We start from the raw sequence: 26,315 nt of genomic DNA on the forward strand, positions 1-26,315 counted from the left end.
CAGAACTTTAGTTTCCTGTGCCTGTCTCTTCTTTGAACGTTGGGCTTGCCCCAAGATTTAAAAAATACCAGATTATTGAGTAATTCATTTATTTATATACTGAGCAAAGTTTGGACTTTTTTTTAAACTAATACCCATGCCATGCCTCCCATTCATTCAGTTAGTAATCTTGCTTTGTTTATACAACATTTCCCTCCTGGAGGAAGATGCTTCTTGTAAGAGAAGAAATAGTCATGTTGCAGTGATTCTTCTTTTCCCAGCCCGCTTAGGGATGACTTGACTCCTTGTAAGGAAATAAATGACACAAATGAAGAATTATCAGGGGATCTTTATTAGAGAGCATATAAATGTTGTTTTGGTTTTGATGATTGTTCTTTATGTGGCACCTGCTGTTTACCTAAGCTGCTTGGAAGGAAGAATATAGTGTGGCTTTGATAGATTTTTACCTTTGTTCACTGATTTAAAAACATTACTCCCCGTTCTCCACCAGAGCATACCACAAATTCTCCTTTTAGGTATTTTTATCACGATCTTCGATCAACTTCTCCCTCTGAACTTAATACACTCTGACATGATTATCCTTAAAAAATGCTCCTTAAAAAACTTCCCAAATCAAACAGAACGGCGTGACTCATTTACAGATCTGCCTTTTGTAAACAAGCTCCGGCCCACGAGTGATAGCAGGTCTTAAAAATGTGGTGTCTCAGACAGTAATTTGAATTTTACACTCCCTTTTTTTAACCCTCTGAGTTATAACACCAGTCGACTGCGTGAAGAAGAGGAATGAGTTTAGCGTTAGCAGGTGTAATTTGTTCCCCCTGAGGAATTCTTAAAAGGAGCTGTTTGAGTAATGACACAAGAGGTTCATTCCAGGGCTTTTACTTTTTTTAACAATGCATGCTAATAGGTGCTTCTCATTCTGACATCATGACATGTATAGGCTTGAAAGTAATCCAAGTCTACTGAAATTCAGGAGCTGCTGTAACTTAGAGCTATCACTTTACAACAGCTTCCACCTGGTCTGAAGTCATGCATTTGCATTTCATGGGCAGAAAAACACAGTCTGAATATTCATTCGAACCAAAACTATGCAGATTAATTCAGTGCAGAAACAGCGAAACATTTTATTTGAGCAACTACAACAAAGAACATTTTTACCGTGCCCTGATTAATATTAAAGGTGCCCTTTTGAGTTTTTGACCACCAAGAAGCAGTGTTACTATCAGTGGGTCCCTATTTTGTTTGTATCATGCCAAGAGAGGACACGATTGGCAATTTAAAACTCTCAAAAACAAAATCTGCTCCCCAAATGTTTAATGAGGAAGAAAATGTATTCCACATGTTTGCTTAACCTCAAGCATACTCACAATGTGTTTCAGTGGGAAACACGTCACTAACTGTAAACATAATTTTTGCTTGTTTGTGATAATGTTAACCATATTTTAGTACCTCCAGATAGTCAAATAAACTGTACAGGTGGTCCCCAACCTGTGGTGGTCCCCAACTTGTGACCCCCAATCTCTCATTTTAAAGCCTCTAAGAATCCTTTGAATGAAACAATCTTAAAAGATTTGAGATGTTGTGTTTAGGCACAGCTGTGGTTTAAATGGAATGCTCATGTCAGCAAGCTAACATGCTAATGTTTAGCAGGTACTGTATAATGTCCCCTGGGTAGATTTTTCCGCTGATTTTGTGGCCAAAGCTGGCTATTTTTCACAGGAGGGCGGACCATCTCCAGTCGTTGTTGTGGTGACAAAACGGGGTGTTTTTTTTAAGGCCCGAGAGGCCTGATGCTGCCTTATTTTTTTATTTTCCCAAAGACCTCAGAGTTCTTGTGTGTTTTATCCAGTTGAAATTGAAAGCTCGTGTCTGCCCAAATTTCAAGTAAACACTCGACCACTGCATCGGGCCAACGTAAACCCTTCGCCGCCATTGTTGTTAAATGATTGCAGAGAGGAATGGTCACATTGCTTATACGTCATGTCCACATTGCGCACTCATGCTTGTGCTCGTGCATGAGCAACTGAACCGTGCCGAAGCACACCTCCTTCAACCGTGCCAGGGCCAAGGAAGCTTACTGTGCTTGAGCACAGTATGGAGCGCTCACACTAGTCAAACAAACTGGACTTTGGGGGTCAAACGTGCTTGGGCACGGTGCAGATGGCCTAGTGTGAGTGTGCCTTAAGAGAGAAAAATGAAAAGTGCTCTTTGAATTCCCCTTTTCATTAACTGTTTCTTTTGATAACATCTTAGTAACTGCTGCCACATACCATAATATTTACCACGAGGTGCCGCTTAGTACTTTTGATACTCATGCTGATTATGTTGTTCCTGTCATGATTATTATCCCTATATGACGCAGGTGCCTAAAGCATACAATAAAAAAGGAAAGGCATGATTCAGAAAAACAGTTGTGTTACTATAGCAACATGCTTTTGCAGAGCAGGTAAGACCACCTTTGAACAAAACTAACTTTACTTTGGTTATTTTCCAGTGCATGCATTTCTTACGTAACAACTTTTTTGAGGAGAGACTGGCCTGAAGCCTCATAAATCAACCAAGACTACAAAAGGACAGGAGTGGAGTTTTTTTTTTTTTTTACAGCACAGCAACGTAAACAGAGAGACATCTCAATTTGATCCTAATAGAACAGAGGAAAACATTAGGAAATACATTTAAACCCACACATGATAGAACAATTTGCCTAGCTTTTAATACAAATTGTAGTGATATCCTTAGTTCAAGAAAGATGTATATGTAGAAAACCTCAAATACAAATTACACTATGAAGAATTTATAGCATATCAAAAGGAAAAGGAAGGGAGAAAAAGCCTGGAGATAACTGGAGAAGATAGGAATAATACATGGGTAAGGAAGAATAAGACAATCAATTCAAGGTTACAAGGTCATCTTTCTGTTGGAAGAACATAAATCCAATATTTTTTTACTCAAAACTGAAATTCATACAAACAAACTTCCAGAGTCAGAACCAAAGCTGGAGGCAGTGTTGTAAAATAATGTCTGGGCTTGACCTCTAATTCCTGCAACTATTTTTACAACCAATCTAAAAATGCATGTGACTTTTCAAGCAGGAATTCTAAAACTTTGTTGGTAGCAGCTTCATAATGTGAGTATTTTCTGCTTGCTCTGTTTTACATGATTGAAATTGATTATGTTGAGGTTTTGGACTGTTTGATCTAACAGAACAAAACATTTGAAAACATTGCTTTCATTTCTGAGATGTTCTGATGGGCCTTTTTCACAGTTTTTTTGACGTATTATAGGCAAACTATGGAAGCCCTGAGCTGCAAGTGAAGAACTTTTTCTAGTGATCCATTTAATAAGTCTGATCTATTTTTTGTCTCTCCTGTGTTTATGAGTGGAGAACAGGATAATCGTTCCTTAATTTTTTTTTCCATCTCTGAAGGTTTTCAGGAGAATTTTCTCCCCATGTGTAAAACCGAGTGACATTTTTATTTTCAAGAGAATAATTGTTTTTAAGTGAGACACCGACACACTGTTGATTTGAGACAAAAAAGAAAATTCTCCTGAACATGTTTTCCCCCACTTGGTTTCACACATGAATAAAAACAATATCCTGGGAGAGGAAAAGAAAAAAAATTCACTTGGTTTTACACATGAAAAAAAAAATCTCCTGAAATGTATTTTCCCCACTTGGTTACACACAATGAAACATGTTTTTCCCTCCTGTAATACAAAAATGCTCCTTATTTTTTATTTTTTCACTCACTTCCACACCTGAAATTCTTCTCCTGGGAAAAGAAATTATTTTTTACTCGGTTTCCTATTTCCCTATTTGGTTTCACACATGAAAAAAAAAAAATACGGAACTGGAGAACTTTTTTTCCATCAGTTCTCAAGTCATAAACACAGGAGAGAAAACAATCATCAGAAAAAAGAAAAATCACTGAGACAAAGATCCTGCTACTGCACAAATATTGTGTCACTCCCAGCCTGAGGCTCAGGACCAACACAAGGAGTCATGAGATGGATCAAAAGGATCACAAGATTATTACCGGGGTTGAAAAGGGTCAAATAAATCAATAAATAATCAGATTTACTTGTGATAATCACACTTTAGTTGAGCTGCTGAAGAGTTGGACATGCACCCTGTGATGAAACGGGTACTAAGGGGTTACAACCACTGACCTACAGTATGTCAACCCACTGATGTGGTTTGAAAATATTAAGACAGTAAAAAAAGACGACAAAGAAGAAAAAGAAGCTGGTAGAACAGAAATCTGTTTGGTACCTGTGGGATCTGCAAGACTTTTCAGGGTCCCCACACCTTCTTTAACACCAAATTCAATGACTTTACAAGAGCTTTCCATGCCCAATTCCCTCAAATTCAAGGACCCAATGTGGCTTAACTTTAGAAAATGATCGAGGTTAATTACTGTTACAAATGGGGATTTATTTTTTTTAGAACTAGTGACCATTTGATCTTCAAAATCTTTCAAGGCCTACATTTCCCCCCTCAAATTCACAAACTTTCCAATTTTTATTCATGTAGAAAATGTGGTGACCTTGTATCATATGATTTATTCATGCTTATAATACATCTCTGTGCTCTCTGCTTTACATTGTCTCATAAATTCATCGAAGTTTCATCGTCTGCCTGCATCTGTTTTCAGTCTCTAAACTGTCCTGAAATGTGATTGATGATATCTCAGTCACTGACAGCGGTGTCATGCTGTCAGCCTAGAGGATCCTGGGAAATCACGTAAGATCTCATCACATTCATAACAAAAACATTTGTTATTAAATCTAATCCCAATTAAAATGTTGAACTTGATTTGAAATCACATTAGTTCACTCTAGGTCTCCATTTCCTATTAAGCAGTACTGCAAAAGCCAGACCCTTCTTCGACCTAGTGATTTAGAAAGAAGTCACGCCTGGACTTGACTTGTTCACAAAATTCTCTCTATCTCAGTTCCAACTGCTCCAGGGCTTTAACAGCAATAAAACTTGGATCACACGCTTCCAGTTTTAAGTTCACTCCTCTCCATTGGCTTCCTATTGAAGGATTGATTTAAAAATTTGTACTTCTGGCATACAGAAAACAACATGGTCAGGCCCCTCTATACTATGTTGTTATGCCCTCTAACCACTGGGAGGAGTTCACATCCTCAGAGTAGGAACTGCTGGCTGTTCAAGACTTAACCTGAATATTACAGGTGAAGCAATTGCAGTTTGTTTTCTCTGGCTTTCTTTGTTTTGTTTTCACCTTATAGTTTGTAGGTTGTACACGTACACCCTTCACTTCTTTTTTTTTTGTTTAATCTCCCTCTCTTCCTCCCAAAAAGCAGTGTGAAACTTCTGTTTGTAAAAGTTCAATTTAAACAAAGTTTTGCTTGTGTATTTGCTCAGAAAGAGTTCCTGTAAGTTTGTGAAATCATAGTGAGGTGAAACATTTCATGGAAAACCACTTTAAATTATGCTTACATTTATTTTTTATACTGTCCATCTAAGGTTAGAATTCTTTTTCTTTTGTGACTTTCACTACACCACCGACCGCACACATTTACAGGAGACACCATAGAAAAATACTGAGTAACCACAGAAATGCAGATAAGGAGGAGAGTTTGAGAGCGGCTGTTATGTTTCCTAGTTTGGATGTATATGATTGTGTCAGGCTGTTTTGATAGATACATGCATCAAAAATTCATGACCTTGGGCATGATGCACTGTACATAAGCAAGTTTTGCTCCGATTCCTGCTCGGTGCAGTCAGAGCACAGCATACATCAACCTGTAGGCCAGATCCAACACATGAATACAAAACAGATGAAGCTCTTTCCCTGTCTTAAGCTGTTGTTTTGATTTAATACAGCTGCACAAGACAATGTCAAAGTATACTGCACTTTGATATCTTACTCTGACTTTGGATTTTAAGTTTGGATCTTGCACAGAAAGCCATGTGTCAGAAGGAACAATCCCAGATGTCAGTCCAAAATGGTTTATTTTGTAAAGGGGGCAGTTGGAGGAGATGAGAAAACATGGTGCGCTACTAAATGATAATATATTCAAATGTACATGACATTCAAAAAGGTATTACAGTTATCACTCAAATTTTCCACACATGAAGTTAAGTCTTCATTCCAATACGTTTTCCAAATGTAAATGGATAAAAAGTTTGTATATTTTCAAAATAAAAAAATATGTATCAACACAGTAAACCCTTGGGATGCTGAAAAGAAAAGAAATAACAGTTACATGCAGAATGTAGACTGATGACTTAATTCTCTCGACTTGGAAAAAAAGAAATAAAAAAACACAAAGTGAATGACTAACGCATCTTATTAATTTGGAGAATAATTTGAAGTGAATCCTTCTGCTCTTTTGTCCTCACATAATTAAGTCACATTGTCGCATTGTTTCACTCGTTTATTCAGTATAATATAGGTCAATAGGAAATATAAGAAACTGCTATTAATGACAACATGAGTGGTCTTGGCTAGCCAACACAAACGGCACATATGTGTTGAGATGCCTCATGACAATGATGATCCAAAATAAATTACATTTGCCAAAACCTAACGCACGCACTGGTTGGGATGGGGGGGAATAGGAGGGCTGGGCTCAATGTAGGAACAACGGACTCATGACTAGTCAAATACACTGTGAATGAAGCTCCTCTGGATGTGTGGCGTCCAGAGGTACGACTGTAGAGTGAGTAAAAAGGTCCCAAAGTAGAAACTGCAGTCTTAACATGTGCCATACTTTAAAATGTAGAGGAATACACCCTTACACTCATCAATATGATGAGCAGAAAAGTCCCAAACCAAAGCTTTGAAGTCTTTATTTTTGCTATCGGGGAGAGGAAAAAATACTCGAAAACAAAAATAAAACACAAAACAGGAGAGGGAGGGAAGAAACGACTCCAGATATTACGCTGAATGCAGAGAAGATGAACTGCACGAGTTGGGTGAGACACTCCGGCACAAGGGGTTATTTCCTGGAGCTAGACTTCTAATATCCAAAAGTACTGGTCTGGAGGACCCATGTTGGTCAAGGGGTGTCCATGGAGATGCCTACAGCAAAATGCCTCAACAGCAGCATCTTAGCAGGCTGTCCAAGAGTGGCGCTATGTGCTTCCTGCTGCCTGGCTCTCTCCTCCCTCTGAATTACCTGCAGGAAGAAAGTGACAGCAGGTTGGCAAGGGTTTTTTTTTTGTGTGGTGTGAATTTATATCACAAAACAAAAACTGTTGCAAAATGCAGGATCAGACGCCACCAACACTCCATATCATCACATTCATGTGGTTTTTAAGTAAGTAAAACAGGGAATGTTGAAACACACATATTAGGAATAAAAGTCACTCACTCGTAGCAGGAGTGGAGGCTGAAGCTGAGGCAGAGGCATTGTCTTCCTCGTCGCTGTCGTCCTCATTGGACTGCGGTACCTCCGCCTCAGGGATGGTTGTTGTTGGAGTCTCAGGCTCTTGCTCCGCCCTGCTCTTCAGGGCTAAGATACGGTGATGTAACGCTGCAGCCAGTTGACCTACGTCCTTAGAGCTACCCTGAAGAGAGGAGATAGTGGGAGAGACCATTCAGCCACATCAAAAACAAAATCATTTATCTTCTTACATTAGACAATTGGTATTGTGTAATCAGTGCAGCGACTCAAAGCTCCATGTAGATGTTTCACAATTTTGCATCAATTCAAGCAAAACAGGAGTAGATCAGGATATATATACACTGAATATGAAAATCCAGTATATAGGCCTGTCATGAAGATGAGCCCATCTTAAATTAGGCCCCGATTCCAATTTCCTGCTTCAGTGTCTTTGCAGCCTCCAAAGTTTATGAGACTGTTGTGACTCAGGACAGCTACCTGGCTCTGGCAACTTCCAGCAAATTTAATAGTGTTGTCAAAATGCTGATTTTACATATCAATTCTGAATATTTAAAACGGTTACAATATTCATTTTCTGCAGAATGGTTAGACTAACACCAGCTGTGCCTTCTTGCTCTCTGTTCTCTCTGACGCGAAGTTGACACACACATAAATTATTTTTATGGCCTGATCTAGAGAAAAAACAACAACAAATGTTTCTGAAGCCAGGTAGCTAACACAAACTAGCCAGCTGCCTCCAGATATTTCAGAAAGTACCAACAGTGGGAGCAGGTAAAATTATGACAAGGCTTTTAGTTTCAGTGTGTGTTGAAATTGAGATATTAAAGCAGATGTCTGGGCTCTACTTCACTGAAGTATCTGGTAGAGACATTCTGTAGCTACAAAGAATAACCTGTTATTGAGTCTTTATGCATTTGTATAGGGGGAAAAGAATAAAATCCTCTCCAAGCTCCAGTGTAATGTTTGGCAATACACACCGATATTAGGAAGACCTTGACCCCCTGGTCCTCTGTGTCCATGGCAGTGATTCGTACACTCTTCTCGCTGGCCTTGTCCACCTGCATCTGGGGCCAAAGTTTAGTGTTGAGGATCAACCGGAGGCTGCCCTGGGTCCTCATCACTGGAAGGGTTTAAACACAAAAACATACAACAAAAATGAACTACAGGCCTAAGAAGCCACTTGTTTGACTGTGATTTGTAGTCCATGATAGTCTACCTGAATCTATTATCTCAGCTCTGCAAGTTATTTTCAAGAAAGATAAATGATATACTCTTAATAGTAGGAATAACTATAAGCCTAAATTGCCAGCAAGTGTCCTTTCGAAGGTGACAGGGGATTTTTCATTTGCCATGATTTAACAAGAATAATTATACCTGGGTTAACCAGCATAAATACAGTGTCTCCTATGCAGTTCTGGTCTGCAATCAATACTGGTAATGCCAAAGATCCTTAAAAAAATACAAGGCAAAGAAAATCCACTTCTCAGGAAAGCCTTGTCCTCTTTTGATTTTCTTTATTCGATGACCAAACACGTCATACTTCACATTCCACCATTAGTGTACTTAACAGCATGCTGTGGTGTCTAGGCCACAGAAATGTTTAACAGAGGAGTGGCTCCCCCTTGTGTTCAAAGTCATGTATTGTAATAACAGTGGCATTGAAAAGCACAACTAAGTAACTGAAAGTGTTATCTATCCATCCCATAACTATCTAGCACAAACATTCAACTTAAAAACATTACAATGCACTTTTCAATCATTGAACCATGGAAGAACGAAGCTGTGCACATTCTTAATAGCAAGTTGTTAATATACTTTTTTCAACTTCCATGAAGATTCGGCTGGTGACTTTACCTAAACGAGACTGTAGCGTGCCGTCGTCTGTTGATGCCATGTCGTTGAGCCTCAGCAAACCTCGACCTCTCTCTATCCACGACTGAGCAGTCTTCTCAAATACATATAACTTGCACTGCATCTGAAGTAAGAAAGAGACGACAAACAAGAACTTAACTTCCTTCTGCCATATTTATTTACTGCATGTGTTAAATCAAGAAATAACCTAATAATCTACCTGTAAAACATTGCTTTCTGATTCTTCTCCAGTTTTGACGTCGACTTTCTCTAAGATGCACTTCTTGGCTGTGGCTTTGGTGTAAGCTGCTGCAGACTCCTCCAAAGACTCTGACACACTGTTCACTGCTGAAAAAAACACAGTTGCGAATGGTGGAGTTAAAATTTGGATACTGATATTTTTATCCTCCTCTCACTCTGATGACGTTTTATATTGACACAAAAACGATATTCTGTGCAGTCAATTTTGTGCTAGCTGGTGCTGAAGGGCGATCATGAAGCACCCAGGCTGGCACTCCATCACTTAACACAGAAGCTGCACAGGCTGCTGCAGATCATTTGCAGAGAAGAGCCACTTCAGTGCTAAGCCCACATTAATAAATGCCTGTGCACGTAGCAGCCATGAAAAGCTGAATTTCTTTTCATTTTCACTGGACAAAGTCACTGAAACACACTGGAAATCTACAAAAAATGCATGTACAGTATTATCTCAGTAGATGATGTAGCCTCGTATGGTTTGCATAAGAACATGCAATTGTGTCCACACATTGACCTTGGATATAAAGCACGAGCTCATGATTGGAACCAACTAAAGGAAATGCCATTCTCCAAAACAGAGTTACAAAGTACAAATTACTTACAAAGAGTAGCATAGACATAACCTCTACCTTTGTAAACATTTATTGGGTCAGGTCATGCAGTATGAAGTCTTGCATTTATAATGCATCATTTTTAAAAACAAGCAGATGATATTTTCTCATGATCTGAATTAATTTTTCTTCACACTTTGGGCAGATGTGCGCCTTATTTCTGTTTGGGAGTTATTTGCATTTGCTGAGAATAAACAGGGACTCTGATTATCTGATTTGGTCAACAGTTGTTTGTAAATGCGGTCTAGAAATAGACTTAACTTTTTCTGTCACAACATTTAATTACATCTACGACTTTGCAACAAAAAAAAAAGTTACCACTACTCCTTGTGTTATCAAATTCTATGGATGATTGTCCATACAGAAAAACTGTCTCAGAAATGTGCGATGTATCACTAGTGATATGAAATGTGCATCTCAAATCTCAAAATGCAGTGTTTATTACACCCACAGCTCTTTACGGAGTGCTAATCAAACACAAGTGCCCAACTACATTTGAAGCAGATATTAACAGACTTTACATAACTTGTCGAATAAATGTAGATCTACTTCAGTGACTGTATCTGTTGACATGCTTATTTAACTGTCCCAGGTCTTGTTTTTCTTGTTTGCTGTCATCACTGGAATGTAGCCAAGTGACTGTCTTAAAACTATCAATAGTCAAGTCGAAAATGAAACATGTTTTCAATAATCAGTGGCATTGTGTCTTTACCCTTCTCTGGGGTGGTTTCCTGTGATGACGGCTCTGAAGCAGGGGGAGCTGAAACTTCTTTATTTTCCTCATTTGAGGACTCACCCTTTGGGGGACTCTGGAAAAAACAACAAAGCTGATCATTGGAACTCGTTCAAAGCGCAATCATTAGGAGATTTCCCAATGTGGCAGACAGTAAACTCACTACTCAACAAGCTCCAACTCACCAGAACTCGTTCGGACATGTTCTGCCCAAATACAAATTTTGCCCCACTGTCTGTACTGTTTGTGGCATTTTTTGAACTGAAAGGACAGGAAAGTGAAAAAAACATTAGTGAGTGGATGGAAGTTAATCATGAATGAAGAGGAGTTGCTAAAAATATTCAAAGGACGACACAATTTCATTACCTTGGGGTAGAGATGTACTGTAAGAAATAATTAGTGCCCTCTGATTGAGAGTCCAGTGGCACACCATCCTTGGACTTTTCTTCTGTACTGTTCTCTTCCAACTAGAGCAACAAACAAATTAGTTAAATTTGGAGTTATGCCTACAGAAACCACCAAAAAATCAAGAAAGATGAAAAAAGGTATATAAATCCATGTTAATGAAAATCCTGAGCAGTGAGTCACTCCTTGTTGAAATCATATCAAAACATTTCTATCATAACAGCTCCAGACTAACCCCATCCTCATTGTCAAATCATTAAAAAAATATTAGACATTGTACAAACACCACAGGAAATGCACCTCTTATCAGGAACTGGAGCCACAAAACACAACAGGAAATTCTCTAAGCAAGGAAACTGAGACCCTTTTTGTAATGTTACTATAGAAATACATGAAAGTCACAAATTAAACATACCTATAACAAGGCAACTCAGTATTCAGACTATCATCTTAAAAAAACCCTCCCGCTTCTCTGCCTGCCACATCTAACTGCGTTTCTGTTTTTGTTTGTCACACATTCTCGCCTCAAGTTTGCACGCTCACTGCGTCAGGCAGAGGTGTAAGAGAGGAAAACAACCTACCTTTGCTCTGTCTTTGATATTCTGACCAAACACAAAAGATATTGCTACATCTGCCTCCTTCTTCTCTATTCCGCCTCCATCTTTGTTACCACTTGCTCCATCTTCCTCATTTTCATGTTTCTGAAATGGGAACAAAATAAATGGCACAGGGTCAGCTTTACATTTCTTTTTCTATATGACATTTCTCCAACAATACTTTTCTGTTCTGAATAGAATAAAAGCATTTTTACTAAAAAGTGTCACTTCCAATACAGCAATTCTAACTAACATTTGCATAACTTTTTATGAATACCCGACTCAATATACTTCCTCATTACTAAAGGTGCATGAAAACAAGGTCTTCTGTAAACGACCTAAAGCTTTATACTTTCCCACACTCTCTGATGTCTTAAACAAAGCCTGTACTGAACTGACTGCCATTGTTTTTTTAATACCAAGCCCTTGATTATAATACGCAGAGATTAAGCCACTCCTAACCAGTGACTTGGCCAAGGAGGCTGAGTGCTCTGTGTTGTTCAGGAAGAGGGACTGGGCCCCAGGCGCCCCATCTGATGACTTTTTCACACCGTTGGTTCCACAACTGGAATCTAAATGAACAGACAGAAAGGACAAAGATCATTTACAGGGTTTTTTTGTGTTTATTTACTGTGCTGAAGAAAATTAAGTGTGAAAGGCACATGCAGAAAACACACTCTGGAATTTAATATTCAACGTTAAATGAGAAGTCAGAAAGAAAAAGATGTTATAGGTTGACTGAGAACATTTCTAAGCTGCACTCACTGGACTCTATATGTGATTTAGAGGGTGGTGCCTGGAGAACTGCAGGGCGGAGGACACTGCGTTGCTGTTCCTTAGGTTTCTGACTTGGAACACCTGAAATAGAACCAACTTGTCTCATACTTTTCAAACACAGTAAGATGTTCTGTGTCTACATGTTCAAGTTGAGATGTTCCATTTCTAAAAAGGGGGCATATAAAAAGGGTGCAAGACTAGGTTCAAGTCTTTCTTTCCATTTCAATAAAGTCGGTGTGTGAAGAACAACACAAAGAATGCTATCGACTTCAAACACCAACCTGAACTTGGTGCCTGTCCATGTATGAGAGTTGGTGGCTTTAAACGGAATCCCATAGGCTTCTCCTCTGGTGAGACGGAGCACAAGAGAAGGCAGACATTAAAAAAAGATCTAAGAGTCACACAGCAACTTCTGAAGGGTGCGTTCTACTGTCTTTGCACCTTTCTAACCAAAGGGCCCGTTACCACAGCAACCCTTGTAGAGCCTCAGGAGTTGCAATCCAACTCTTGTGCAGTAACATGGCGGGCTCTAGGGCCTCTGATCTATTTCTACCACTGACTCTCCATCTCTGTGGCTTTATTAGCCTAACATGACCTGGCCCTAATCAGTGCTAAAGCAAAAAGCTGAAAGCACTTTCTAAAAGTGCATCCTCCTCTACCTAAGTTCACTACCGTGTCTAGTGAACATCAAAAATAACACATTTTAACAACCTAGGCCTCATTTTAATTTTATTAAAAGCTGTGCAATGGAAAGAAACACAACGACAAAAGCAAGCTAAACTGTGCAATTTAACCAAATGAACCAAATCAGCAGTACATGACCAGTGGTCTGCCACACTTGCTGTATTTCTGCGTGCGAATACTTTTAAGATCAATTGGTGTTTGATTTTTTGGTTGTTCATATTTGTTTTCACCCCTAAATTTATGCTTTACATAATATGCTAAAAATGGTTATTAATTATGCTGTTTGTTTGCTCAAGTGGATGCCCCCTCCTCTCTGTAAAGCTGTGCTAAGGGCAGAATGAGTAGGCTTTGTCTGTTGTGGTTTGTAAATACAACATTCAGAGTCGGCCCCTCCTCCCCGGCTCAACACCATCAGAATTACACACCCCCTGACTGCAGTTGCCAGAACACTGCCCAAAGTAGGCTACCACCTGGTTACTGTTTTAATAGTCCAGCAATTGGTTACTGGCTGGGTGCAACACACACCCACTGCTAAAGGTTGCTGCCCAGAAACATCCTGAACACAGCAAAATTAGAAAATAACAGCATAGGTCTGAGTCTCTGCAGATAGATATCGCCACACACTTCTAGTGGGTCACAAGTGATGATTGAGAGGGATTAATTTTGAGTTAGTCCAGACACTTTTCCTACTCATTCTGCCTTTAACTGGTGACATCAACCCTGCAACCAAAAAAGCAAGCAATCCAAAGCAAAAAATAAATAAGACATTTCATAAACAAAACTTACACTTTAAATAATTCACAAATTACACAGTTTTAAAGTCCCACTGCAGTTGTGATTTATTTATTTTTTATTTTCATCTTGCCTGTACAACACAGTGCAAATCTCAGCCTGTTTTTAAGTAATGTGAATTTGTGTACATTCAAATATGACTGAGACGCCTCATCGACAAATTATTTTAATCAATCAGTTTTGCATTTCTTCCTCCAATGAAATCCACAGGGTGAACTAAAACAAATGTTCTGCCTGAAATGGTGAACAGCATGCTACCAACTGTGCCGTAATAAACACTGTATGTGTGACCCACAGGGGATACCCAGCAATTTGAGACACAAACCCAAAGCAACATTTTATTCCTTTTTTTCCAGGAGAAAGAAATGCTTTTTTACAAATACAAAATGACTAATGTGGGAACGGCTATTAAACATCTAAGGTCTACACATGGCAGGATAAGGCACAGAGGCCCACCAATGTGAAACAAAACTGTCTAAGCCCGTCCTCTGACATGTTCAGTAGCACTACACAAACTGCAGCCAACTACCAGCACACGACACTATGGCATCTTACAATAAAAACCGTCTGTAGTTACCAATATCAAGCTCAACTTTTTTCCCCAATATTGCCATCATAAATTTGGCTTGTAAACTCAAAATTTGTTTCCCAGCTGAACTTGGCAGTTCAAATAGTCATAATCCAGAACAGACCTACATTATGTACAGGCATGACTATAGGTCATACAAGGTCATAATGTTCCCACAAGAAGTCTTCCCTGCATTACTAGGAATTTTGAGAAGCTCATCTTTAGCTAATTGTTTTTCATTTAATACTGACAAATAAATGAACAAAACGAATTCAACAAATACATTTCACCTCTCTCTGCTGGGCATATTGCATGTTTTACTTGCAACACATGATACAAACTGCCACAGACCACAGCCATACACAGAAAGAGAGGAAGCCCAAATTCTTTTGAAATGACCAAACCTCAACCAGAAGCTTAACACAAGTAGTAAGTTGAGCTTTGCATTCTGTAACTGCACATTTTCCTCCATCCATTTCCTGAATTATGTCAGACCTCCACAGGAGATACTTAGAGGTTTAGCTCATAAGTAAAAATACAACATGGAGTTAACTGGTGCTGGTCAGAGCAAAGAGGGTGCATTTGTAATACGCAAACCTTCACTGACATCTTATTTGCAGCTACTGATGTGACAAAATTAGGAATCATTAACACATGTTCAGAAATCATCACACAATCAATGCAAAAGTTATTCTTTACCAATCTCAGTCAATTTATCAGGTTTGTTCCAATAAACTGTTTTAACAAATTCCTTGTCTAACCACTGAAAGTATAGATTTTACTGCAGGGGGGCTTAAAGCTGTGAAGATTAACTAATGGCGGTCTAGATGCCTCACCTGGCTCAGAGTCAGAGTTCCCAGTCGGAGACTGGCAGAAACTTGAGGGCATGAATACATTGTTCTTGGGAACTGCAAAGTAGCAAACAGGCAATGCACTCAGCATACAAATCAATGTGTACACCACAAGCAAGAACCAAGAAAAAACAAATGCTCTGCTTAGTCACCACGTGCCCTTACCAGAATGTGGGGGTGGGAACGATGAGGTCCTTTCCCTTTTCACAGGGGGGATATAGCTTCCCTCGTCTTTATCTGAATCTGGAAATGGTGACAAAATATTGTCCAGTTTTAATACATCTATGAGAAAGATAACATTAATAAAGAAAGTAGCTAGTTTGGACATTTAGATTTACCTTCTCCATCCTCTGCACTTGAGCCTTCTGCAGATCGCTGCAAGAGAACACAATGAGCTTTTTAGTTGATATTTATTCCAAAAGAGTAGTCCTGGTCATTCATATTATTTAAAAGAATAAGGTCACTTAAAAAAATAACACTAGTTTGCATCTTGCTTGACCTCAGTGGTATTCAGTCTGGAGCTGAAATAATAGGAAACATTAAAAAGTGGTATCAATTCAAGCAAGATGTACCTGATGTCACCAGATTTTGACATTTCATCAAGACTTTTAACAGCCCTGCAAATGGTCAGGGATTTGATCTCAACAAATCTTCTGCAATATGTCAAGAATGCAGTCCAGACTCAATAAACAAAGTCAAATGATATGCAAATCATAATACATGGCTTCAGCTTAAGTAAATAAGTGAATAACATGGAGAAACTTACCTTCTGTGCTTTATCTTTTTGGAAAACAAACACAGGAGGCGCTATGGCAGGCTTGTCTGTTAAGAGAAGATGTAAGCTAGTCATCCAAGCACTCAAAGTGTACAGCAATCCGGTCCATTTGGTTGTTTCTTCATTGTTTACAGTGAGAAACAAATAAGCTAAGGCTATGGCCTACTAGTTTCATGGCCCTGATATTCCTCTTTAAAAAGCAGTGACCACATGGGTGTTGATAAAGCTAGTTTTAAAAGCATAATCATCAAGGACTGAATCAAACACCCAAGTCTTATTGCACATATGATACCAAAAGTCATCCAAAATATGTGGCGGTGAACTTAAACATCATAGACATCCTATAGTTCACAGATGGTATATCAGGTGATATTTTTGGTTCACAAACCTGCAGTGCTTGCCTTAAGAAATACTTCCACCTTTATGAAGCTTCCCGTGAGGTAAAACACAAATGCTTACAGTTTATTTGAATGTCAGATTTATCTGGGGTCAGTGTGAAAACAATCTGGTGACTCGAGAGAATACTGCTGAACGATGCGTAATTTCAGTGAGCGTCAACGAGGAAAATGAAATCAACTCTTTATCAGACTATACTACAGTTAATCATGAAATCCTATTAGGAACACCAGGAAGAAAGAGATCACATTAGGGCTGGACAGTATGGCCTTAAAATCATGATTTTTTTTAGGCTGTATCTCACAATAAATACCTACATATTTTGAAATGTCCTCAAAAGCACCTAATAGATGCTATGATTAAGCATCATATCACAATATTTTTGACCAAATTACATCGGTGTTAATATTGTGACAATACTGTAGGAATGACTATTGGTAATTTTACATAACATAAAAACAATGGGGTTTATGATAAATAATCATCAGTAATGTGGATAAAATGACTAAGTGGGTAAAGACAAGTATTAGCACAAGTAGAACAGTCTGGAAAGTTTAGGAAATTACATAATTTTACTGTAATGCGGCATTTAAAAACCAGGAAAAAGACAACACTTATGCCATATCATGATATAATGGTATCCAAAATCTCAGTTGGTATATAGTCACATATCACAATAATGATATACATCATATATTGCCCAGCCCTAGATCACATTATGCTGACCTAATCTGAGCAATTCTCAAAGACCAAACAATATGGCCAAATGTAAAATATATTATTGTAAATACCCATATATCAAACAACCATCCAACTTTCAGCCATCCCACATGGCCAAACAGCACCTATAGCTACTTCTGCAACCAAAAAAGGGATTTTATTCAGCCCACCACCAAAGATGCTGTGGCTGCTATAAGCCATTGTCATAATCAAATAAGCAATCGCCATCCCAGGTGATAACTGATGTCACCACGCGTCTACCTTCACACTGTAACCTCTCTCAGATGTGTAATCCTATAATGTTAGCAGACAAAGGTTTTCCTCCGTCTGGGTTGGGCCTATTAGACTGAGCAGGTGTAGCATCGTTGTCGTTGTGAGCCTTGCTGGGGCATAAAGGCATGCGGTAAAGGCAAAGTAGCCGACAGCACACAGCCAGGATTGTTTACTGCACCGACATGCAGCATCTCTAACACAACCCGTCATTGCTAATACAAGCTGTTATGTATGAGCGCGTTTAATGGCAGAAAACGTGAAAATGTTGTGTGACCTATATTTAACATCAGGCTTTGCATCTCTCTGTGACGTGCAGTTAGCTATTTTGGCCAGTGAATGCAACAATTCCAGCATGCAACACATCTATTCATATAAGACATTCAAGCAACCCGAGATGTTCCCGGCGTATGTTAACTAGCTAGCATTTACACTATATGACCCGCTCCAGCAAATAGTCGGCGCCACCGGTTGTTCCCTTAAGTACCGAACGTAGCCTAGCTTACTGGCTATAGTTAGCTTGCTAATGCGCTCCATCCCGCATGAGTCATCTCGCCAGACAAGCAAAGGCAAGATTCTCACTGATTTCTCCCATAGTCAACATTTCATCATAATGACAAACATATCTGATTAAACTAAATGGAGAGCATACAGAGAGCAGTGATTACAACCAAAGCATCGTCTCTTAGCTGACGTTTTTCTCTCTGCGCGCCTAAATGAAAGTCAAGCAATCATGCAACTGAGCGCTAACTGCATAAAATAACAAGATGATGTCGAGCTGTAAGCGTTTCCCCATCACAAGACACAGCATCTAACTCGCGCCGCGCGTACATATGAGCTTTTCCGCTTTGGCCTAGCAAGCTTTGGTTTATTCTCACATTAAATCTTTTAGCTAACCACAAACGGCAAAACATACAGCCTATAAATAGCCGGGTGCTAGCGTTAGGAGGTAAGCCAGCTAGTGACAGGGAGCATTCGAGGGCGTTCCGAAGCATTCCAGGTATTAGCCGCAGCCCAGTCGTTAGCATTGTTAGCCCGCTTGCTAACGTTGTAGTCTAATGAACGCCGCGAAGCTATAAATCTCCTGAACTCACTGTTAACATGCAGCCAAGCAGCTTCATTCCAGCTATCAAATATGCAGACAATGTATAGGCGCCGTTTATAACGGCACAGTAGCGGTATTGTTTTTCTTACACTGCCACTTACTCACCTTCGTTTGCCAAGTCCGCCATTTTACTTCGACGCTCACACACCCACAACCCACCGCGCAGATAATACAAGTTGAGGCAGAGATGTTTCAGTGGCGGCGAGCACATTGCCGCCGTTTATTGATGCAGCCAGCGACCCCCTCTCATCTCCTGTGCCCTCCACTAAGCCAGAAAGATACTGACTTTCCGTGGCTGTCACTATGTTTATGTTTCCTTTATTGAAAACAATGTCTTTAGCAATCTCAAGCAGCAGCTTAAAGTTTGTTTGGAAAGCCTGACCTGTCCAAGGCCTATACCATGCTGTGGTAACAGTTTTAAAAAGTGTCATGAGCTATGATGAGGTTGCACAGGAGGTCGAACAAGGAATATGAATAAGGTTAGATTTCTTTATCCTTGGAAAGAGCAGATTAAAACAAGTGATTAAAGTAATTAAAAAATGACTTAAAGGTGCAATATGTGTTTTTTGGGGGAAGAAATTGTAATCAGAAGAGACAGATCTTCAGTGACTGATTTTTTATTATTATGGCTAAACAAACTAAATAAACTATCTTAGTTTATGTGACTGAATAAACAAACTGACCTTAAAAGACAACACAATAGAGAGCCAAAGTTTGTTTGTCAGTTCAAAAGATAATATTTCAACTTGAGAAAGTCGCAGTTTGTCATAAAACTAATGAAATATAAGACTGTGAAAATACGTAATTATGAAGACTACACAGCCAACAGTGGCTTTCACTACTGAACGGTCACTAAAACCCGTAACTTTAACATTGTAGAGCTAATCCTGTATATTAGCAGCTCACAGAACTGACAAACTACACTTTCACATAACTGCAGTTGCCAATATGACCAGATTTATTGTGATTTTCACCTTTTTTAGTGCCTTTTCTGTGCCGAGTTGGCGGCCATGTTGGTGTTGGTGACGTGTGTTGAGCGAGACGATGTTGATCACTGAGCGGTTTCACACAAAACTAGATGATATTTTACTTAAATTATGACAAACTGTGACTTTCTTGACTTGGGAAATGATCTTTTATATTGACTAACATCATATGTTTAATGTTCATGGCACAATTCAAGCGAAAATAAGTTTTTGGTAGTTCTTTTTTACTACCAAAATAAGTTTTTTCTGAAATAAAGTCCCACAGGGCAAACTGGAAGGGCTTGACTTCGGCTCTCCATTTCATACTGTTTTACTTCATTTATATTTGGCGGACCCTGCCACCATTCAAGCGTCAAACAGTGTTCTGGGGACCTTATTTACTTCTGAGAGAAGATTGTTTACTACATTATGGAAAAAATTAATATCTCTGAGTTTGTATCATCACCTCATTAATATTGTAAATATTAAAATTCTGAGTTTAAATTTCTTCTCCAAACTACATAGTGCTCCTTTAAGGTCCATTTGCTAGCTTTTTTTCTGGGGCTTTCAACCATATCTCAGATCTTCTACATTGTGATGGAGCTGAGTTGTCATGGAAATATCTTCGCTGGCATCATCATTGTCATAATGACTGATATCATCTAATGAGCACCGAGGCCTTGATGGATGAGAAATAGGCAGATTGCTTGGAGGAGGAACGCTTGTGCACAGTAAGTAAAAGCTACCACATAAAAAGATGAAAGATGTCCAGAGTGCAACAAAATCAGACCTCAAGAGAGGTTCCTCAGGACTTCGAAGGACGAGACCTAAAAGAGAAGCTGAAAAAAGTTTTTTTTTTAAAAACTCAAGATAAGTACTACAATGACATGTCACAGGGAGAAGGGTGAGTCAACAGCAAAGGTGGGTCATAAATAAGTCATAAAGTATATTTATACATTATGTAGAAAATGGACTAAGGAGAAATGAGACTTCCAATGGATTTTTTCTTACACCCATCCCACATTGAGAGTCATTGTAGTCATGGACTTTCTTTCTAGTTTATTTACCTTTCCAGTTGCAGCTGTAGCTCTGCAGGCTTCTCCAGAAATATTACTCAACAGGTAGTGGTGGTGGTGGTGGTGGTGGTGTTGGTGGTGGTATGTAGTATAACAGCCAAAGATATGAAGGTAAACAAACAAGGCATAGTTCATGTTTCATGGATTCAGATTGTGTTTCTCTGAAAATGATCATGTCTACATTTATACACATGGTGGTGCAGTGCCGCCTCACAGTGAAAAGGTTAATAGCTTTACAGTAGAGTTGTGCCTTGTGTCTAGAAAAACAACTTCTCTGACAATTATAAGATATAAAAAACGGTCATGATGTTCACTGTGATGGTTTCAGATGTATTTTTACAATGAACATTAGTGAAAAAAAAGAAAATTAAAACAAAAACAAACAGCTCTTTGGCAAACGGTCTGCAGTAAGTTCAAGAATGAGTGATTACGAAACAGATTCAATTAAAAGAAAGTCTTTTGAGTTTTATTGACGGTCATTGTTCCCACTGAAAACAATTATGTGTGTATCCTTGAGGTCTAACACACATGGGGAATACATTTCCTACCTCATAAGTCTTTTTGAATGTTTTGAAACAAGCATTGTTTACACCAGCTTGTGCTCGCTTTCCAATCTTTTACTGGTGCACTACCTTTTATAGAGGCCACATTTGCCATGTTGTGAATCAGACATGAAAGCATGAATGGGCCACTCTGCAGTGCTGATTGGTTCCCAGAACTGTAAACACGGAAAGGCCACTTTACTCTGATCAAAGCCAGGAGTGCCACATGCTCAGACATTTAGGAAGCAAGTCTGAATTCAAGCTTTGACTCCTTTCAGTCTGTAGTTTCTGCATTATTATTATTATTGCTTGACATATTTATCGAACCCACCTGTTTTCATGTGGATCTTTTAACAGCTTTGTGGTGTATAGACTGTCTGAGCTGATTGGCCTGTGGGATTTTTCCAAACCAATGCAGTTCCCTTCACCTGCCACCAGAGGGAAAAATAGCATTGAAAACTGGAGATACAATCTCTCCTTTACACATAAACATCACATACTATATTGTGTATCAGCTTTTTCAGAAATGTTATTCAGAACATACATAACATACTAATGAATCAGTGCTTTAAATTCTTGAGGTTTGTGAATAATTTTATACACATTTTCCCCACATAAAATAACATAACATAACATAACATAATACAACATAACACAACAGTATAACTAAACATAACATAACTTAGTACAACATGATGTAACTTAACATAACATAACATAACACAACATAACACAACAGTATAACTAAACATAACATAACTTAATACAACATGATGTAACTTAACATAATATAACATAACACAACATAACACAACAGTATAACTAAACATAACATAACTTAATACAACATGATGTAACTTAACATAATATAACATAACATAACTTACTAATAAATTGTTTTCAGTGCTTTGAATTCTTAAAGTTTGTGTATAATCTGATACATATTTTCCCCACATAACATGTCATAATGTAACATAACATAATATAAGTTAACACAACATAACATACTAATGAATACTTTTCAGTGCCTTTAATTCTTGAGGTTTGCAAATAATTTAATACACATTTTTCCCACATAACATAACATATAAATGTTATAACTATATAAATATACTTTATTAAAAATGTTCAAGATTCCAGATTTTTTAGGAGAACATCATTATGTTCCTTAGGTGGGAATGGGCTCATAACTGAATCAACTGTCACACACCATTTGTGAAGACAAATTCAAATGTACATACAGTGACAAAACTTAAATCCGCCTTTCTGTAACCTGTTTTTTCTGGAGGTAACTAGAAAATTAACCTTTTATCAATAGAAAATGACACTGTCATCCAGACATAATGAGATGATTATCTTATCTTGACATAATAAGATTAAAACAATAATTTGAATTGTAGCTGCTCTCTGTTGAGGAATGAAACCCATTTTTGTCACGCTGTCTCTCATTTTCCCTCTAACATTTTCTGTGCTGTGGAATAAGGGTCAAAGCAACACCTCCAACACAAACATGTTTTAAATGTTTGAATAAGAAAGTGACTATGTGCCAGATAAAGAAACAAGAGTTGGTCAGAAAACAAAGGACAAGTACAGAACACACATAAACATAAACCAGTTGTTTGTCTTGTTAGTTCAATTATGGGTAAGGAACACAGAGTAGAACACATTTTATAAGAGTTTATATTGCACAATACTAACCAAAAGTTTTGGCTAACTCATACTTCATATTTCCCTTCAGGCACGTCTCAAACAAGCCACTGCTTGCGTTTTATGCTGTTTACCAAAGAATGCCCTGGCCTGTCAGGAGAGCTTGGCTTGTGCTTCAAGCCATAACAGTTTCACTTCTTCTTATCCTCAGTGTAACCAATGTTCAATGTCCACTGTAAACCAGTGAGTCAACATTTTTATTGGTAGTAGGCCAGGGAGCCTAACTCAAACCAGAATATAATAGTAGCCCAGCTGAATGTTTGTAGATTTTCTTGTTGTGCCTGACAAAATGTCCCCACTGAGTGTAGCAGATTCCTAAACAGGCTCTGTAACATTGTTAAAATAGTACAAATGGCTATCTAATCTCAAAATCCATCATAGACTGGTACAGCTGGCTTCTTGTCCTCCTGATGTGTGTGCAAGTCCACCTCAGACACCCTCCGTTACATAACAGGCTTCCTTTTTTAATTTGATTGTAACTAATACCTAAAGATGAAACCCACACAAATTCCACTGGAAAACAATGAGGGTTATTATGATGCAACAATTTTCCACAAAACCACAAACCATCTTATTTGTTGACTGGTATAATATTTGATCTTATCATCTGAGCAGTCTGACCTGAAGAACACAGTGTCTGGGTATTGCTAAATACAGCTCAGTGATGAATACATTTACAATAAAATTGGAAACGCTTGCTTGAAAGCTGCGCTCACAATAGTGCAGTGGATCAGCTCCAAAATGGGTAATTTAGCGACGTTTGGTATAAAAGGGCATAAATATTCATACCCATGTGATTTTTCTTTGTACACAAAACTGCAGTGGCTAGGGAGTGTGCTCTGTACGTCTATCCCAATTTGCCAGTGTCACTTAGACATAGTTTTTTTGTGTGTCTCGATCCTAACGCCAGAAAGAATTCTAATATTGGAAAACCCCAACATCTATTACTTCTGTCTATAATATCTGATTATGGTTAAAACTAAAATTAATTGCAGATCTGTGAAGAGACAGGACCTCCTGTATCAAAAGCCAGATGCAATATGCAATCATACACCAACCCAACCCCTAAATCCTTACTTACCACTTTGCTGCATAAGAGTTACACTAACTTCTGCGTTGACTGGCAAATTACAGCTATGCTATGCAATAAGTATGCTATGTTCTATACCAAAGTGCTTTTTGGAAATACTTGAAAGAGGAGGATATTAGGCTATTGCACAAGACAACCAAGGAAGGTTGAGGTGATTTAAACGTGTTGTGATGAGACAGTGTGATGTCACAGCACTGTATTTGAGCCACAAAGCGTGCACAATGTGTAGTACAAGTATAACCTGTGGGAAGTAAGTGTTATAAATCTGAAAGTGAAGTTATGGCCCTCTCCCCATTTATTCAGATGTGGGCCAGGTCTATTAGCCTGAAATTAGTGTTGCCAAGATGGCTGCTGAGTGACTTGCCTAAAAAAGGGGCTTTGAGAAAGTATGATGATGTCTGGAAGTAGCATCGTTGGAGTTGTTGTCTTTTCACTGTTCAATTACACCCATTGCCAGTGAAAATGAATAATCGTGCCCCGACATGAGTAAGCAACACAAACAATAAACAGTAGGGTGGCTAGCTAGCTAGTTAACGGGAGTGTACCTATGTTCCCCGGGTCCTATGTTCCCCACTGTTGCCGGGGAACATAGGACCTTTTTTCTAAGAAAGGGTCCTAAGTAACTAACCCTAACCCCTAGCCCTAACCCCTAACCCTTTTGGGGGAAAGTGGGGAACATAGGACCCTTTTTCTAAAAAAGGGTCTTATGTTCCCCGGTCACATACACAGCGGGGAACATAGGACCCTTTGGGTGAACAGTGGGGAACATGGGACCCTTTTTTTTTTAGAAAAAGGGTCCTATGTTCCCTGGTCACATACAAAGCGGGGAACATAGGACCCGGGGAACATAGGACTCAAGGAACATAGGGATGATCCCCTAGTTAACCAACTATCTTCCTGACTCTCTGACGTATCATCTCATGTTTTACCCAGAGGTTATAGCAGCTAAAGTGGTTATGAAGCTATTGACAAGCAAACAAATTAAATAGTTACCTTGCGAAATGTTAAGAACAACTCAACAAAATATCTAACAAAAGTCAAGTTGTTTTTAGGCATTATAATGTGTAAATGTTACAAATTATGCCTTTAAAAACTCCATCACCAATAGCAACTAGTTGATCAGTCAGGGTCGAATGTCTCATTCTCAACTTTCCACATGAGGAAAAACATCCCTTAACAGAAGTAATGATGCCATCTCCTATGAATATACTTTTGTCTGTCATTTATTTCTATGTCATGTTGTTTATAGTGTCTGAAAAGTAATGGCTGGACTTTGATGAAGATTGCTGTCTACATTGATGCCCCCAAGAGTGAGAAACCTAACCTCATGATGTTTCCTAACCTAAAACAATCAGAGGAAATGTATACTTATCACATCAACTTATCTCCAGACACTTTTGACATTAACATAGACTTTTTTCTTGTTCATGTTCCCAGCATAAGAAAAACTACTGATTTCACAACTCCTTAACTTTTCCGTTTGTCATCACCCCAACCAGAAAACCCCCCTCTGATGCTTCATAATCAGTAAAAATGAAATATGACAACCGGAAAATTATTTTTTGATGGTTTGCTTCCATTTTTCTTCTCCCAAGGGACATGCAGTTTACAAATGGATGGTTGCAACACAAGTAAATCTTAAATAAGTGTCATCATTCAGCCTACAGCAGCTTTGAGACAGCTCTGTCTACATCTCCTCTCCAGCCTTTTTGTACTGTGTGCCAAAGTAAAGTTTCTCACACACGGAAAAAATGGCTTCTTGGACATGTCTTCTTCATGTGCGTGCATAACGACAGTAACAATGATGGTATTAAACAATGCATCAAATTGTCTGAAAGGAATGCTGAAGACAACACACTGTATCATCGCACGCTCTCAGTCCAAGTACCCTTGGCAGTGGATCATTCTTCTGATAAGTATTCAATGCCATTAATCCATCAGGATATTTCAAATATGCAATCATTACCAGGAATAGAGAAAATCACAGCCAACTCTATCGTTTTTTTATGTTGAATTTATGGGCTGTTTTGCCAACGAGCGTTCAGATCTCTTTCATGCCGTGCTGTGACGGAAGCCACACTGCTAGCAGGGAGCCAGACCAGAATCGCACAAAAAGACTGAGGCAATTTATGAATAAATCACAGCATACCAAATTTATATGAA

The 26,315-nt window shown here is 38.7% G+C and overlaps 1 protein-coding gene across 3 annotated transcripts; it reads right to left on the minus strand.

Moving 5' to 3' along the window:
- Nucleotides 1-5,964: 5,964 nt before the first annotated feature.
- ranbp3b (RAN binding protein 3b) lies at nt 5,965-18,981 on the minus strand. 3 transcript variants are annotated; one of them, XM_073491080.1, is made up of 17 exons: nt 18,878-18,980; nt 16,273-16,328; nt 15,845-15,881; nt 15,672-15,749; nt 15,492-15,563; nt 12,893-12,958; nt 12,600-12,692; nt 12,297-12,406; nt 11,820-11,939; nt 11,200-11,300; nt 11,019-11,094; nt 10,813-10,909; nt 9,452-9,579; nt 9,235-9,355; nt 8,358-8,500; nt 7,348-7,543; nt 5,965-7,152 (listed from the first exon to the last, which is right to left on the minus strand). In XM_073491080.1, the coding sequence occupies exons 1-17, from the start codon at nt 18,897-18,899 to the stop codon at nt 7,109-7,111; spliced, it is 1,560 nt and encodes a 519-aa protein (XP_073347181.1). In that variant the 5' UTR covers nt 18,900-18,980; the 3' UTR covers nt 5,965-7,108. The 3 variants fall into 3 exon arrangements, with proteins under 3 accessions (XP_073347181.1, XP_073347182.1, XP_073347183.1); XM_073491081.1 differs by having other exon boundaries at nt 7,026-7,152; nt 9,452-9,576; nt 18,878-18,981; XM_073491082.1 differs by lacking the exon at nt 18,878-18,980 and having other exon boundaries at nt 7,026-7,152; nt 9,452-9,576; nt 16,273-16,371.
- Nucleotides 18,982-26,315: the final 7,334 nt, after the last annotated feature.

The sequence above is a fragment of the Pagrus major genome, chromosome 21, assembly GCF_040436345.1.
Source record: "Pagrus major chromosome 21, Pma_NU_1.0".
Lineage (NCBI taxonomy): Eukaryota > Metazoa > Chordata > Actinopteri > Spariformes > Sparidae > Pagrus > Pagrus major.

Excerpts from the sequence above, each read along its gene's own strand:
- ranbp3b (XM_073491082.1), bottom strand. The coding sequence starts at position 16,356 with ATGACTAGCTTACATCTTCTCTTAACAGACAAGCCTGCCATAGCGCCT. Across the intron at positions 12,693-12,892 it reads TGGACAGGCACCAAGTTCAG|GTGTTCCAAGTCAGAAACCT; the intron begins GTTGGTGTTTGA and ends GTTCTATTTCAG. Across the intron at positions 11,940-12,296 it reads CCTCCTTGGCCAAGTCACTG|AAACATGAAAATGAGGAAGA; the intron begins GTTAGGAGTGGC and ends TTCCCATTTCAG.